Raw genomic sequence first — 16,062 nt, forward strand, 5'->3', positions numbered from 1 at the left:
AATCTAATCTAACATTTTTTACCTTGAAGATTTCAATGAAATTGCATGATATAATACGTTTTATTTTTACAGTGCTTTAAACTTCTCTTTTAAAAAAGAAAAAAAGTACTTCAAGCACTTTACATGGCAAAAACATTAACAAAACCAACAACATACAAAATAATCCAAAACATACATAACTAGCAAACATTTCAATATCCTTATTAGATACTGGATTACATTTTTTAATTATTATAATTTGCCAAATTCATCAGTTGAGGCAGATATCCCCCTGAAATGCTAACAAAAATCTGACGATATTATACATGGCAATATAAAAAAAACAAGGAAGTAAATGAACTTGCATCTGGTTTAGCCCGTTTCCTTTACAGTGGCATTGTAACCTAGTTACACCTATACTGAGAGCAGATACCTGATGGCGGCAGAGGAAACACAGGTGAGCTTGATTATTTTCTTATGACTAGTTTTGTTTTTAATCGCGGGACTACTCGACATGGCTGCTGAGGCATTAAACTCAAATCATCTTTGTAAATGGCTCATATGAACTTCAGAAAAAATTCCGAATACATTTTTGCAAAGAATGAAGAAATACTTTATCTCTTTCTTCGATGAAGGAACAATAGCAACCAGCAAAACCTGTTTCAATGTTCATCTGTTCATGTTCGTGGCTTACCTCTGTCCCTGAACACAGACATTTGTTTGAAGATCATTTATTAGTGAATAGGGGCAGCTTTTTTATATCAAATGATTCAGAACATACTGAATTATGCATTTTTACTACGAGGGTGCTGCTACAGACCCATTTTCATTTAGTTTACTGTTGGTTCTCTTTGCGCTTGTAAATGTAACCCTCCAGTTGACACAGCTCTTCGATTTATAATAATGTTTAAATAGTACAAATTGAATGGTCAGTAAAAAAAAAAAAAATAGCGGATAAAAAGTGATCTAAAATAAATTCAGTCTATAAAAATGTTGATGCATCAAGATGAATAAAAAATAATTACCAGCCTTACACCTGACTACCGATTAAAGAAAAGACAGCCTAGGTGTTGCGCTAAGGTGTTGAGCTATTAATAAAAAATTATAAAATGTATTTATTGATTCAGGAAAATAATTATGAACTGCATCGTCAGTTTAAGATTGTACAATATGGATTGATGTCAGCAGTAACTTTTTAAATATCTATACAGGATGATGATGATGATGAAGACAGGAAGAGTCGTGAGCTGCTGTGTAGCTCTGTTCCTTGCCCTGACCTCAGTGTCGGCTGTAGAGAGTGAGCTTGATTCAATCAACGACTTGAAGGACATCAACTTTGGTCACTCTGTGCCCAAACACAGTCTTTTGCTGCTCTACTGGTTTGCCAACACAGTGGACATCGAAGAGAACGACATCATGAGGCTGACCTTTGACCCAGAGAGTAGAGCTTATGGCTCACATCATTATGGCAACTATGAAGGGCTGTTGGACGACCTGCCTTGGGGGAATAGATACCAGTACTACACACTTGGCAGTCTCAATCAAGAAAGTTCCATGCAACTTCCTCATTATGTTGTCCGTCCCCCAGCATCAGAATATGAGGGCAATAACAGGGACAGGATCATAGTTCGTATAAGGAGGCCAAACACAGGACAGCAAGTTCCCCAGACGATAGACCAAGTTTATATCACACAGCATATTGAAAATCAGGGGGAATATGATCCGGATCATACCTACAGGATCACGACTAACCTCTTGAGAGAGATCAGAGAGTTTTCTGTGGGGGAAGAACTTCAGCAACTGTTGCAACTGAGAAACGACTTTGAAATTGATGCAGATGTTTTCCACATCATAAACACATGGAGTGGACTTACTGGCCTTGGACTGCTGTTGTATGTTGTGATCGAGGAAAGGTACTCCATTGTCCAGGAAAACAGACCAGACACACCACCATACACACCACCAAGCAGCTACACACCACCAAGCTACAAGACACCACCAAGCAGCTACACACCACCAAGCTACAAGACACCACCAAGCTACAACACACCACCAAGCTACAACACACCACCAAGAAGCTACACACCACCAATCAGCTACACACCACCAATCAGCTACACACCACCAAGCAGCAACACACCACCAAGCAGCAACACACCACCAAGAAGCTACACACCACCAATCAGCTACACACCACCAAGCAGCAACACACCACCAATCAGCTACACACCGAGCAACTACACACCACCAAGCAGCAACACACCACCAAGAAGCTACACACCACCAATCAGCTACACACCACCAAGAAGCTACACACCACCAATCAGCTACACACCACCAAGAAGCTACACACCACCAAGCAGCAACACACCACCAAGCAGCAACACACCACCAATCAGCTACACACCACCAAGCAGCAACACACCACCAAGAAGCTACACACCACCAATCAGCTACACACCACCAAGAAGCTACACACCACCAAGCAGCAACACATCACCAAGAAGCTACACACCACCAATCAGCTACACACCACCAAGCAGCAACACACCACCAATCAGCTACACACCGAGCAGCTACACACCACCAAGCAGCTACACACCACCAAGCAGCTACACACCACCAAGCAGCTACACACCACCGAGCAGCTACACACAACCAAGCAGCTACACCCCACCAAGAAGCTACACACAACGTAGCAGCTACACACAACGTAACAGCTACACACCACCTAGCAGCTACCCAACTGAAAACAACTACACACCACCAACCAACTGCACATCAGAAAACAACTACACATCACCAAATAACTACCCAACGGAAAACAAGTACTCACCATCAAACAACTACAGAACAGGAAACATACAAGATAATGATGAGGATGAAGCTATCATGATCTTAATTAATGTTGTATTGTTTTTAATTTGTTTAATCATATATTTTCTTAAATCACTGAGGATTTAGTAGACAAGAAATGAGAAAGAACATTAGGTATGGACCAAGCCAAGGTGAGCCAATAGTTTTTGGTGGACAATTAGAACCCCTAAACCCACAAGATTCACCAATCAAATGGGGGGCAGTACTCGGGCAGTACGACACCGTAGTGCTTGTGAACAATGGCCAGGGCTTGTTCCGCTGGATGCTTTGTTTTGCCTCCTGTAGAGTTGTGATAGTTGTATCTTGACTTGCACATGTATATAAAAAATAAATTATAATACACAAGAAGGATATGATCATTAATAAGGGATATTATGAAGAATGAATAGGGGCGATATTGTTCATTCACATGAATGCGGTAGACGGCACTTACTGGCAGAGAGATTGCTCTTAGCCTGTGGACCCTAGAACCATAAGCCGTTCATCACTTATTATTAAATACTTTTTATTATGCATCATTGGATTCTGGACTTTCTCCTCACCCGAGTCGACCAAAGTTAACTGAACATAACACTCCACATTTTAACCTTAACTATATTATCTATTTTTGGTAAATGGGGTTCAGTTATGATAGAGATATATGCTTGTTATGCAATGCTGGTGATGAAATGCCAAATGTTCCTTAAATCCCTGATCTCAAACCGCTGTGGAGGTCAGAGTCTTCAGGACGTTAGGACCTCTGTAGCTCCGTCTACTAAAGTGCAATCCTTTAATAAAAGCAAAACAATTATTGAAAATAATTTTAACTGAGCAAAATGTCTTTCATTGTATATTATAATGCATTGCTCTGGTTTGTCATTAAGCTTTAGGATTCATTCAGGCAACAATGCCTTGCTCCAGCATGTGGAATCCAGTAGTAATGACTCCCAGCTAAACACACATACACAATTGCAATGCAATAAAGGAAGGCGGTATAATGAAACTATTATTAGACTGCTTGTCACCACCAGTAATGTCTGTTGAGCCAGTTTCATTTCCAGCGAAGCGGTAACCTACAAGATGTCCCGCCTACTCTCACAAACACAAATCAGATAACTGAAGGCAGCAACCCAATGCAGGTGCGCTCTCATGTTCTGATGACTAGTTTTGTTTAGTTAGTATCATATTCTTGAATACAGAAGGTCCAAATACAAAACAGCTGCAATATGCAACTTCCTGTCACCACAAGCAACATGTGATTTCCCATGAATCATCTCCAGGGAAACCATAAACTAAAAGCAGTTAAAGAGGCACAGACACAGGAATCAGAAAACAAACAGCGGCAGACCAACGCAGGTGAGCCCTCTTTGCCTCAATTCTTCTTTGTGAGTGTTCTTGAAAGGAGATTTTGTAAATACACAGTAACTTAGGAACATACTTGATTTGATTCACTCAAACTGCTGAAGTCTCAAATTAATTTCATTTAAACTTACAAACATATTTTGCACAGAATGAGAAATGTGTCCTCTTTCCTCACACTGGTCAGTATGAGCACGAGGAATGATAAACAAACCAAACCTGTTTCTATGTTCATAAGGCGATCGTTCTTTGTTTTGAGACACCAGCAACAAATACATTGAGAATGGTAAGGTACTGTACGGCTGAATAATAAGGAAAACAACCTTTTAAATATCTCTACAGGATGATGGGGATGCCAGGAATATTCACAATGTGCTGCGGAGCTCTGTTCCTGGCCCTCACCTCAGTGTCGGCTGTACAAAAGCTTCATTCAATTAATTCTTTGAAGAACATCAACTTTGGTAAATCTGTGCCCAAACACAGTCTCTTGCTACTCTACTGGTTTGCAAACATAGTGGAGATCGACGAGAACAACGTCATATGGATGAACTTTGATCCCAATACACAAGATTATGGCTCACATTATTATCACAACTCTGAGGGGGTGTTGGAAGAACGAGATAGGAATAATGCATTCCGGTACTACACTATTGGCAATCTCAATCTACAAACTTCCATGCCACTTCCTCCTTATGTTGTTCGTCCCCGAACTGAGTATGTGGGACGCAACAGGGACAGGATCATAGTTCGTATCAGGGAGCAGAATACACAATGGACAGATGTGCAGAGGATAGAGCACGTTTATATAACACAGCATTATGATATTTCTGAAATCGGGGGACAGGATATGATCCAGCTCATACCTACATGATCTATCTTTCCCTCATCAGACATATCAGAGCGTTTTCTGTGGGACAAAACCAACAGCAACTGTTGCAACTCAGAAACCGCTTTGGAGGCAACGCAGATGAGTCCCAGTTAAGGGACATCATAAACACATGGGGTCCTAACCTTGCTGGTCTTGGACTGCTGTTGTGTATTGTGATCCAAGAAAAGGACTCCCCTAACCAACGCAACAGACAAGAAGAAAGACCGAAACATTTGGATGATGATTCCAAGAGGAAGAGCAATGTCCACAGAGATGTTCGCATCCAAGATAATGTTCCAATAAGAAATGCCGACGAGGACCTCGAAGCCAACAACAGGATGACTAACAGACAAGAAGAAAGACCGAAACATTTGGATGATGATTCCAAGAGGAAGAGCAACGTCCACAGAGATGTTCGCATCCAAGATAATGTTCCAATAAGAAATGCCGACGTGGACCTCGAAGCGAACAACAGGATGACTAACAGACAATCAGGCGTTACCTCTGCACCCAGGAACTGGATAATTTACTGTGGTATTGCCATATTTTGTAGCATCATAATCGTAGTGATTGTAACTGTTTGCTTGTTAAAATTCGGATAAATTGCTATTGTTATTCAAGTACGCCCCATACCTATAGTTTTTGATTTGAGAAGAAAATCTAAATGTTGGTCTGATTAGTCTATTTGTTTATTTTATTAAACTGCATTCTTTTAACATAGTCCCTTTTATTAAGTCCGATCTAAAGAGCTTCTTTGCAAACTTCAAAACATGAGATTCCAATGCAACTTCCTTTTCCTTATGCCCAACCTTCAGCAGTTTTAAAAAGCACATGAATGGATGGCTGTTGTCCACCCAAACCTGTGCACACAGATAGTAGTACTGTCATGGATATGTGATGTATGAATGTTATATGAATTAATGAAACCTTAAAATGTGCTCATTAATGCCCCCATGTGTAATATATCTGTGTGCAATATGATGCATGTGAAATGTCTTCCTTACACTGCGATATTTTCTCTCGTTTAATTTTCTATATGCAATTCTTTTTTTATCCATTGTTAACTTTTTTAAAGACCGAACTGCTATGCATTATCAGCTATACACTTTGATTGTAGTATATTACGACTGCACTTTGACCTTTTCCTATAGGACGCTCAGCCTGTACATTCTGGCAGGAGGACAGGCAATGGGAATCAGCCTTGTGGCTGTAATGGGTGTATTTACATTTTAATTTAAAGTGTTCATCAATGTACATTGGCCCTCACCCTCACCATGCAGCCTATAGGACACACTTGATGTCAAGCCTGGACCGGCACAGGATACTTTCCATTATTAACATGCCACTAAAAATCCAGGATGACTTTATAGAATCATTCCTCTAAAAACTGTGGATAAAAAAATCCAAAGAAAAATGGGCAGATGTGTGAATCCAAATAAAACACAGAACATGTGACCACTACTAATCTGTTTTTCAAAAAGGTAAAGCAGTTTCACCCATACAGCTGTGTTAACATCCTTCAACCAAGAGCAACGCTAAAAAAGAAAAACAGAATTCCTTTGATCTATGATTTTGTGTTTAATAAACTGTAATTACCTATCCTATTACACTGATGTGAGTGTATTCATTGTACGTAACAAAATGGAGGAAGTAATCCAACCATTGTTAGATATTGCATCAGCAATGCTCGTTTAGCCAGTTTCATTTCCAGTGAAGTCGTAACCTAGATGTCACGCCTACTCTCAAACACAGATCAGATACCTGAAGGCAGCAGACGAACGCAGGTGAGCTCTCTTATGTTTTGATTGCTAGTTTTGTTTAATTAGCATTATATTGTTGAATTCAGAAGATCCAAAACTTTATTGTACAACTTCCTATCATCACAAGCAACAGCGTGGCAGTGTGACTGGTCAAGTCTTTTTTGTGAGTGCTTTCTCCTCTTTGTGTTACCATTGATTGTTCCACCACGACTCGACACAAAAATGTTTTCTTTTGAAACATTAAAAGGGAATGGGAAACTAGAGGGACTAACTTTAGAGGATACACGATTTAAAGGGAGCTAAAGCCTCGGTAACATCAGCAGGCACGTGCACAGACATTTTGGGGGGCAGGTGCTCAAAACAAAAAAAAGGTCACCCAATGCCAAAAAAAAATTCTGACAGAGTTGAAGCATTAGCATCAATACACTGATGATGCTGTCCTCGACCTGCGTTTCCTCTGGGCAGCATCAGACCACTAGCTTACATTTTCTTTATGAATAAAGATGAATTATTATATAGCAACAACAGTACAAGCGTTCTGATTGGCTAATGGGTCGTCATGCCAGCCACGTATTGCCCTCCTCGCTGGTCTGATAAGGATCCGTATTGCCCTCTGACGTCATTTTCAAAATGAGCTATAGTGATAGACATTAACAGCCAAGAGCAGTGGTCCTCAAACTAAGGCCCGCGGGCCGAATACGGCCCGCCTCCACATTTGGCCCGGCCCTCTGAACAATACCAGAGGCATTATGATTTTTTTTTCAGTCTGGCCACGCAAATCCTAGACTAGCCCCTGTTAAATAGAACGGAATAAGAACGCTCTCTTCTCTCTCTTCTCTCTCTCTCTCTCTCCTCTCTCTCTTTTCTCTCTCTCTAAACATAACTAACGTCAGTAAACAGCTGGACGAGGCTTTGAAATCACGGATTTCGTGAGTTTTTGTTAATTTATTTTTTTAGGAAACGTCGGACCAGTTGTGACGTCATGTTTTCAGCAGCGCTAATGTTGTGGTTGATTTATCACAAAACAACGTCAGGGGACAAACACCGTCATGACCTGTGTGTCTGGTGCTGCGGGTCAGAGGAGAAGGAGGTGCACCCGTTTGGTGGCGCGAGGAGACCTGCGCGAGCACTGAGTGGAGGAGGAAGTGGAGGAGCGCAGCGGGGAGAGGGATAGGAGAGAGGGGGGGGGGGGCTCGTGAGCGCCGCGGAGCAGGTCGGGGAGAAATTCTCACAATAACTCAAATAAATGCCCCGTCGGATATTAAAACACATTTGGGGGGACTTGATGACAGAAAGAGTAACTTGTATTCTTAAATACTGATGAATGAAAAAAATGTGTCTCTAGCAAAAAGGGCACTTTTCTCATCCAGGGCAAAGGGGCTGGTGCTTGAGCACCACTAGGGCTCTATCTGTGCACGTGCCTGTTAGTTAGTATCATATTCTTGAATACAGAAGGTCCAAATACAAAACAGCTGGAATATGCAACTTCCTGTCACCACAAGCAACATGTGATTTCTCAAGTGTCATTTCCAGGGAAACCATAAACTAAAAGCAGTTAAAGAGGCACAGACACAGGAATCAGAAAACAAACAGCGGCAGACCAACGCAGGTGAGCCCTCTTTGCCTCAATTCTTCTTTGTGAGTGTTCTTGAAAGGAGATTTTGTAAATACACAGTAACTTAGGAACATACTTGATTTGATTAACTCAAACTGCTGAAGTCTCAAATTAATTTCAGATAAACTTACAAATATATTTTGCACAGAATGAGAAATGTGTCCTCTTTCCTCACACTGGTCAGTATGAGCACGAGGAATGATAAACAAACCAAACCTGTTTCTATGTTCATCAGGCGATCGTTCTTTGTTTTGAGACACAAGCAACAAATACATTGAGAATGGTAAGGTACTGTACGGCTGAATAATAAGGAAAACAACTTTTTAAATATCTCTACAGGATGATGGGGATGCCAGGAATATTCACAATGTGCTGCGGAGCTCTGTTCCTGGCCCTCACCTCAGTGTCGGCTGTACAAAAGCTACATTCAATTAATTCTTTGAAGAACATCAACTTTGGTAAATCTGTGCCCAAACACAGTCTCTTGCTACTCTACTGGTTTGCAAACGTAGTGGAGATCGACGAGAACAACGTCATATGGATGACCTTTGATCCCAATACACAAGATTATGGCTCACATTATTATCACAACTCTGAGGGGGTGTTGGAAGAACTAGATGGGAATAATGCATTCCGGTACTACACTATTGGCAATCTCAATCAACCAACTTCCATGCCACTTCCTCCTTATGTTGTTCATCCCCGAACTGAGTATGTGGGACGCAACAGGGACAGGATCATAGTTTGTATCAGGGAGCAGAATACACAATGGACAGATGTGCAGAGGATAGAGCACGTTTATATAACACAGCATTATGATATTTCTGAAAACCAGGGGACAGAATACGACCCAGCTCATACCTACAGGATCAATCTTTCCCTCATCAGATATATCAGAGCGTTTTCTGTGGGACAAAACCAACAGCAACTGTTGCAACTCAGAACCCGCTTTGGAGGCAACGCAGATGAGTCCCAGTTAAGGGACATCATAAACACATGGGGTCCTGACCTTGCTGGTCTTGGACTGCTGTTGTGTATTGTGATCCAAGCAAAGGACTCCCCTAACCAACGCAACAGACAAGAAGAAAGACCGAAACATTTGGATGATGATTCCAAGAGGAAGAGCAACGTCCACCGAGATGTTCGCAACCAAGATTATGTTCTGGTAAGAAATGCCGACGAGGACCTCGAAGCCAACAACAGGATGACTAACAGACAAGAAGAAAGACCGAAACATTTGGATGATGATTCCAAGAGGAAGAGCAACGTCCACCGAGATGTTCGCAACCAAGATTATGTTCTGGTAAGAAATGCCGACGTGGACCTCGAAGCCAACAACAGGATGACTAACAGACAATCAGGTGACACCTCTGCACCCCAGAACTGTCAAATTTGCTGTGGTATTGCCATATTTTGTTGCATCATAATCGTAGTGATTGTAATTGCTTGCTTGTTAAAATTCAGATAAATTGCATATGTGAGCTCTCCCAGTTGATTGGTGCAGGAGAATAAATTCTGAACCAAGACTTCCCGCAAGGCGGAGCTGTTGTTATTCAAGTACGCCACATACCGCATTGAAACCTCATGTTTTGAAGTTTGCAAAGAAGCTCTTTAGTTCGGACTTAATAAAAGGGACAATATGTTAAAAGAATGCAGTTGTTTAATAAAATAAACAAATATAGACCAATCAGACCAACACTTAGATTTTCTTCTCAAATCAAAAACTATAGCAACTTCCTTTTCCTTATGCCCAACCTTCAGCAGTTTTAAAAAGCACATGAAGGGATGGCTGTTGTCCACCCAAACCTGTGCACACAGATAGTAGTACTGTCATGGATATGTGATGTATGAATGTTATATGAATTAATGAAACCTTAAAATGTACTCATTAATGCCCCTATGTGTAATATATGTGTGTAATATGATGCATGTGAAATGTCTTCCTTACACTGATATTTTCTCTCGTTTCATTTTCTATACGCGATTCTTTTTTTATCCATTGTTAACTTTTTTAAATACTGAACTGCTATGCATTATCAGCTATACACTATGATTGATTGTAGTATATTATGACTGCACTTTAACCTTTTCCTATAGGACGCTCAGCCTGTACATTCTGGCAGGGGGTCACCAATGGGAATCAGCCTAGTGGCTGTAATGGGTGTATTTACATTTTAATTTAAAGTGTTCATCAATGTACATTGGCCCTCACCCTCACCATGCAGCCTATAGGACACACTTAATGTCAAGCCTGGACCGGCACAGGATACTTTCCATTATTAACATGCTAATAAAAATCCAGGATGACTTTATAGAATCATTCCTCTAAAAACTGTGGATAAAAAAATCCAAAGAAAAATGGGCAGACGTGTGAATCCAAATAAAACAGAACATGTGACTCCTACTAATCTGTTTTTCAAAAGGGTAAAGCAGTTTCACCCATACAGCTGTGTTGACATCCTTCAACCAATAGCAACGCTAAAAAAGAAAAACAGAATTCCTTTGATCTATGATTTTGTGTTTAATAAACTGTAATTACCTATCCTATTACACTGATGTGAGTGTATTCATTGCAAGTAACAAAATGGAGGAAGTAATCCAACTATTGTTAGATATTGCATTAGCAATGCTCGTTTAGCCAGTTTCATTTCCAGGGAAGTCGTAACCTAGAAGATGTCACACCTACTCTCAAACACAGATCAGATACCTGAAGGCAGCAGACGAACGCAGGTGAGCTCTCTCATGTTCTGATTGCTAGTTTTGTTTAATTAGCATTATATTGTTGAATTCAGAAGATCCAAAACTTTATTGTACAACTTCCTGTCATCACAAGCAACAGCGTGGCAGTGTGACTGGTCAAGTCTTTTTTGTGAGTGCTTTCTCCTCTTTGTGTTACCATTGATTGCTCCACCACGACTCAACACAAAAATGTTTTCTTTTGAAACATTAAAAGGGAATGGGAAACTAGAGGGACTAACTTTAGAGGATACACGATTTAAAGGGAGCTAAAGCCTCGGTAACATCAGCAGGCACGTGCACAGACATTTTGGGGGGCAGGTGCTCAAAACAAAAAAAAGGGCACCCAATGCCAAAAAAAAATTCTGACAGAGTTGAAGCATTAGCATCAATACACTGATGAAGCTGTCCTCTACCTGCCTTTCCTCTGGGCAGCATCAGACCACTAGCTTACATTTTCTTTATGAATAAAGATGAATTATTATATAGCAACAACAGTACAAGCGTTCTGATTGGCTAATGGGTCTTCATGCCAGCCACGTATTGCCCTCCTCGCTGGTCTGATACAGATCCGTATTGCCCTCTGACGTCATTTTCAAAATGAGCTATATTGATAGACATTAACAGCCAAGAGCAGTGGTCCTCAAACTAAGGCCCGCGGGCCGGATACGGCCCGCCTCCACATTTGGCCCGGCCCTCTGAACAATACCAGAGAGGCATTATGATTTTTTTTTCAGTCTGGCCACACAAATCCTAGACTAGCCCCTGTTAAATAGAACGGAATAAGAACTCTCTCTCTCTCTCTCTCTTCTCTCTCTACTCTAACATAACGTACGTCAGTAAACAGCTGGACGAGGCTTTGAAATCACGGATTTCGTGAGTTTTTGTTTATTTATTTTTTTAGGAAACGTCGGACCAGTTGTGACGTCATGTTTTCAGCAGCGCTAATGTTGTGGTTGATTTATCACAAAACAACGTCAGGGGACAAACACCATCATGACCTGTTTGTCTGATGCTGCGGGTCAGAGGAGAAGGAGGTGCACCCGTTTGGTGGCGCGAGGAGCACTACGCGGAGGAGGAAGTGGAGGAGGAAGTGGAGGAGCGCAGCGGGGAGCGGGATAGGAGAGGGGGGGGGGGGCTCGTGAGCGCCGCGGAGCAGGTCGGGGAGAAATTCTCACATTAACTCAAATAAATGCCCCGTCGGATATTAAAACACATTTGGGGGGACTTGATGACAGAAAGAGTAACTTTTATTCTTAAATACTGATGAATGAAAAAAATGTGTCTCGAGCAAAAAGGGCACTTTACTCATCCAGGGCAAAGGGGCTGGTGCTTGAGCACCACTAGGGCTCTATCTGTGCACGTGCCTGTTAGTTAGTATCATATTCTTGAATACAGAAGGTCCAAATACGAAACAGCTGGAATATGCAACTTCCTGTCACCACAAGCAACATGTGATTTCTCAAGTGTCATTTCCAGAGAAACCATAAACTAAAAGCAGTTAAAGAGGCACAGACACAGGAATCAGAAAACAAACAGCGGCAGACCAACGCAGGTGAGCCCTCTTTGCCTCAATTCTTCTTTGTGAGTGTTCTTGAAAGGAGATTTTGTAAATACACAGTAACTTAGGAACATACTTGATTTGATTCACTCAAACTGCTGAAGTCTCAAATTAATTTCATTTAAACTTACAAACATATTTTGCACAGAATGAGAATGTGTCCTCTTTCCTCACACTGGTCAGTATGAGCACGAGTAATGATAAACAAACCAAACCTCTTTCTATGTTAATAAGGCGATCGTTCTTTGTTTTGAGACACAAGCAACAAATACATTGAGAATGGTAAGGTACTGTACGGCTGAATAATAAGGAAAACAACTTTTTAAATATCTCTACAGGATGATGGGGATGCCAGGAATATTCACAATGTGCTGCGGAGCTCTGTTCCTGGCCCTCACCTCAGTGTCGGCTGTACAAAAGCTTCATTCAATTAATTCTTTGAAGAAAATCAACTACAGTAAATCTGTGCCCAAACACAGTCTCTTGCTACTCTACTGGTTTGCAAACGTGGTGGAGATCGACGAGAACAACGTCATATGGATGACCTTTGATCCCAATACACATGATTATGGCTCACATTATTATCACAACTCTGAGGGGGTGTTGGAAGAACGAGATAGGAATAATGCATTCCGGTACTACACTATTGGCAATCTCAATCAACCAACTTCCATGCCACTTCCTCCTTATGTTGTTCGTCCCCGAACTGAGTATGTGGGACGCAACAGGGACAGGATCATAGTTCGTATCAGGGAGCAGAATACACAACGGACAGATTTGCAGAGGATAGAGCACGTTTATATAACACAGCATTATGATATTTCTGAAAATCGGGGGACAGGATATGATCCAGCTCATACCTACATGATCTATCTTTCCCTCATCAGACATATCAGAGAGTTTTCTGTGGGACAAAACCAACAGCAACTGTTGCAACTCAGAAACCGCTTTGGAGGCAACGCAGATGAGTCCCAGTTAAGGGACATCATAAACACATGGGGTCCTGACCTTGCTGGTCTTGGACTGCTGTTGTGTATTGTGATCCAAGCAAAGGACTCCCCTAACCAACGCAACAGACAAGAAGAAAGACCGAAACATTTGGATGATGATTCCAAGAGGAAGAGCAATGTCCACAGAGATGTTCGCAACCAAGATTATGTTCTGGTAAGAAATGCCGACGAGGACCTCGAAGCCAACAACAGGATGACTAACAGACAAGAAAAAAGACCGAAACATTTGGATGATGATTCTAAGAGGAAGAGCAACGTCCACAGAGATGTTCGCATCCAAGATAATGTTCCAATAAGAAATGCCGACGTGGACCTCGAAGCCAACAACTGGATGACTAACAGACAATCAGGCGTCACCTCTGCACCCCGGAACTGTAAAATTTGCTGTGGTATTGCCATATTTTGTAGCATCATAGTCGTAGTGATTGTAATTGTTTGCTGGTTAAAATTCAGATAAATTGTTATTCAAGTACGCCCCATACCTATAGTTTTTGATTTGAGATGAAAATCTAAGTGTTGGTCTGATTTGTCTATATTTGTTTATTTTATTAAACTGCATTCTTTTAACATAGTCCCTTTTATTAAGTCCGAACTAAAGAGCTTCTTTGCAAACTTCAAAACATGAGATTTCAATGCAACTTCCTTTTCCTGTTGCCCAACCTTCAGCAGTTTTAAAAAGCACATGAAGGGATGGCTGTTGTCCACCCAAACCTGTGCACACAGATAGTAGTACTGTCATGGATATGTGATGTATGAATGTTATATGAATTAATGAAACCTTAAAATGTGCTCATTAATGCCCCTATGTGTAATATATTTGTGTGCAATATGATGCATGTGAAATGTCTTCTTACACTGTGATATTTTCTCTCGTTTCTTTTCTATTCGCGATTATTTTTTTATCCATTGTTAACTTTTTTAAATACCGAACTGCTATGCATTATCAGCTATACACTATGATTGATTGTAGTATATTACGACTGCACTTTGACCTTTTCCTATAGGACGCTCAGCCTGTACATTCTGGCAGGAGGACAGACAATGGGAATCAGCCTTGTGGCTGTAATGGGTGCATTTACATTTTAATTTAAAGTGTTCATCAATGTACATTGGCCCTCACCCTCACCATGCAGCCTATAGAAAACAGAATTCCTTTTATCTATGGTTTTGTGTTTAATAAACTGTAATTACCTATCCTATTACACTGATGCAAGTGTATTTATTGTACGTAACAAAATGGAGGAAGTAATCCAACTATTGTTAGATATTGCATCAGCAATGCTCGTTAAGCCAGTTTCATTTCCAGCGAAGTCGTAACCTAGAATATTTCACACCTACTCTCAAACACAGATCAGATACCTGAAGGCAGCAGACGAACGCAGGTGAGCTCTCTCATGTTCTGATTGCTAGTTTTGTTTAATTAGCATTATATTCTTGAATTCAGAAGATCCAAAACTGTATTGTACAACTTCCTGTCATCACAAGCAACAGCGTGGCAGTGTGACTGGTCAAGTCTTTTTTGTGAGTGCTTTCTCCTCTTTGTGTTACTATTGATTGCTCCACCACGACTCGACACAAAAATGTTTTCTTTTGAAACATTAAAAGGGAATGGGAAACTAGAGGGACTAACTTTAGAGGATACACGATTTAAAGGGAGCTAAAGCCTCGGTAACATCAGCAGGCACGTGCACAGACATTTTGGGGGGCAGGTGCTCAAAACAAAAAAAAGGGCACCCAATGCCAAAAAAAAATTCTGACAGAGTTGAAGCATTAGCATCAATACACTGATGAAGCTGTCCTCTACCTGCCTTTCCTCTGGGCAGCATCAGACCACTAGCTTACATTTTCTTTATGAATAAAGATGAATTATTATATAGCAACAACAGTACAAGCGTTCTGATTGGCTAATGGGTCTTCATGCCAGCCACGTATTGCCCTCCTCGCTGGTCTGATACAGATCCGTATTGCCCTCTGACGTCATTTTCAAAATGAGCTATATTGATAGACATTAACAGCCAAGAGCAGTGGTCCTCAAACTAAGGCCCGGGCGGATACGCCCGCCTCCACATTTGGCCCGCCCTCTGAACAATACCAGAGAGGCATTATGATTTTTTTTTCAGTCTGGCCACACAAATCCTAGACTAGCCCCTGTTAAATAGAACGGAATAAGAACTCTCTCTCTCTCTCTTCTCTCTCTACTCTAACATAACGTACGTCAGTAAACAGCTGGACGAGGCTTTGAAATCACGGATTTCGTGAGTTTTTGTTTATTTATTTTTTTAGGAAACGTCGGACCAGTTGTGACGTCATGTTTTCAG

The 16,062-nt window shown here is 41.1% G+C and overlaps 3 protein-coding genes across 6 annotated transcripts in view; 2 read left to right on the forward strand and 1 right to left on the reverse strand.

The window, feature by feature from the left end:
• LOC130188077 (septin-9-like) overlaps positions 1-16,062 on the reverse strand; it is an 84,155-nt gene that overhangs the window by 22,501 nt on the left and 45,592 nt on the right. The gene's annotated exons all lie outside the window — the stretch shown is intronic.
• Positions 8,033-10,987, forward strand: LOC130188079 (uncharacterized). Its single transcript, XM_056406152.1, has 2 exons — positions 8,033-8,431; positions 8,777-10,987. Exon 2 carries the CDS (start codon positions 8,778-8,780, stop codon positions 9,903-9,905), a length of 1,128 nt encoding a protein of 375 aa, XP_056262127.1. The 5' UTR covers positions 8,033-8,431; position 8,777; the 3' UTR covers positions 9,906-10,987.
• LOC130188078 (uncharacterized) lies at positions 11,231-14,619 on the forward strand. Its single transcript, XM_056406151.1, has 3 exons — positions 11,231-11,306; positions 12,653-12,728; positions 13,073-14,619. The coding sequence occupies exon 3, from the start codon at positions 13,074-13,076 to the stop codon at positions 14,199-14,201; it is 1,128 nt and encodes a 375-aa protein (XP_056262126.1). The 5' UTR covers positions 11,231-11,306; positions 12,653-12,728; position 13,073; the 3' UTR covers positions 14,202-14,619.

This window comes from Pseudoliparis swirei, chromosome 23 (genome assembly GCF_029220125.1).
Source record: "Pseudoliparis swirei isolate HS2019 ecotype Mariana Trench chromosome 23, NWPU_hadal_v1, whole genome shotgun sequence".
In the NCBI taxonomy this organism is placed as follows: domain Eukaryota; kingdom Metazoa; phylum Chordata; class Actinopteri; order Perciformes; family Liparidae; genus Pseudoliparis; species Pseudoliparis swirei.

Excerpts from the sequence above, each read along its gene's own strand:
- LOC130188078 (XM_056406151.1), top strand. The coding sequence starts at position 13,074 with ATGATGGGGATGCCAGGAATATTCACAATGTGCTGCGGAGCTCTGTTC.
- LOC130188079 (XM_056406152.1), top strand. The coding sequence starts at position 8,778 with ATGATGGGGATGCCAGGAATATTCACAATGTGCTGCGGAGCTCTGTTC.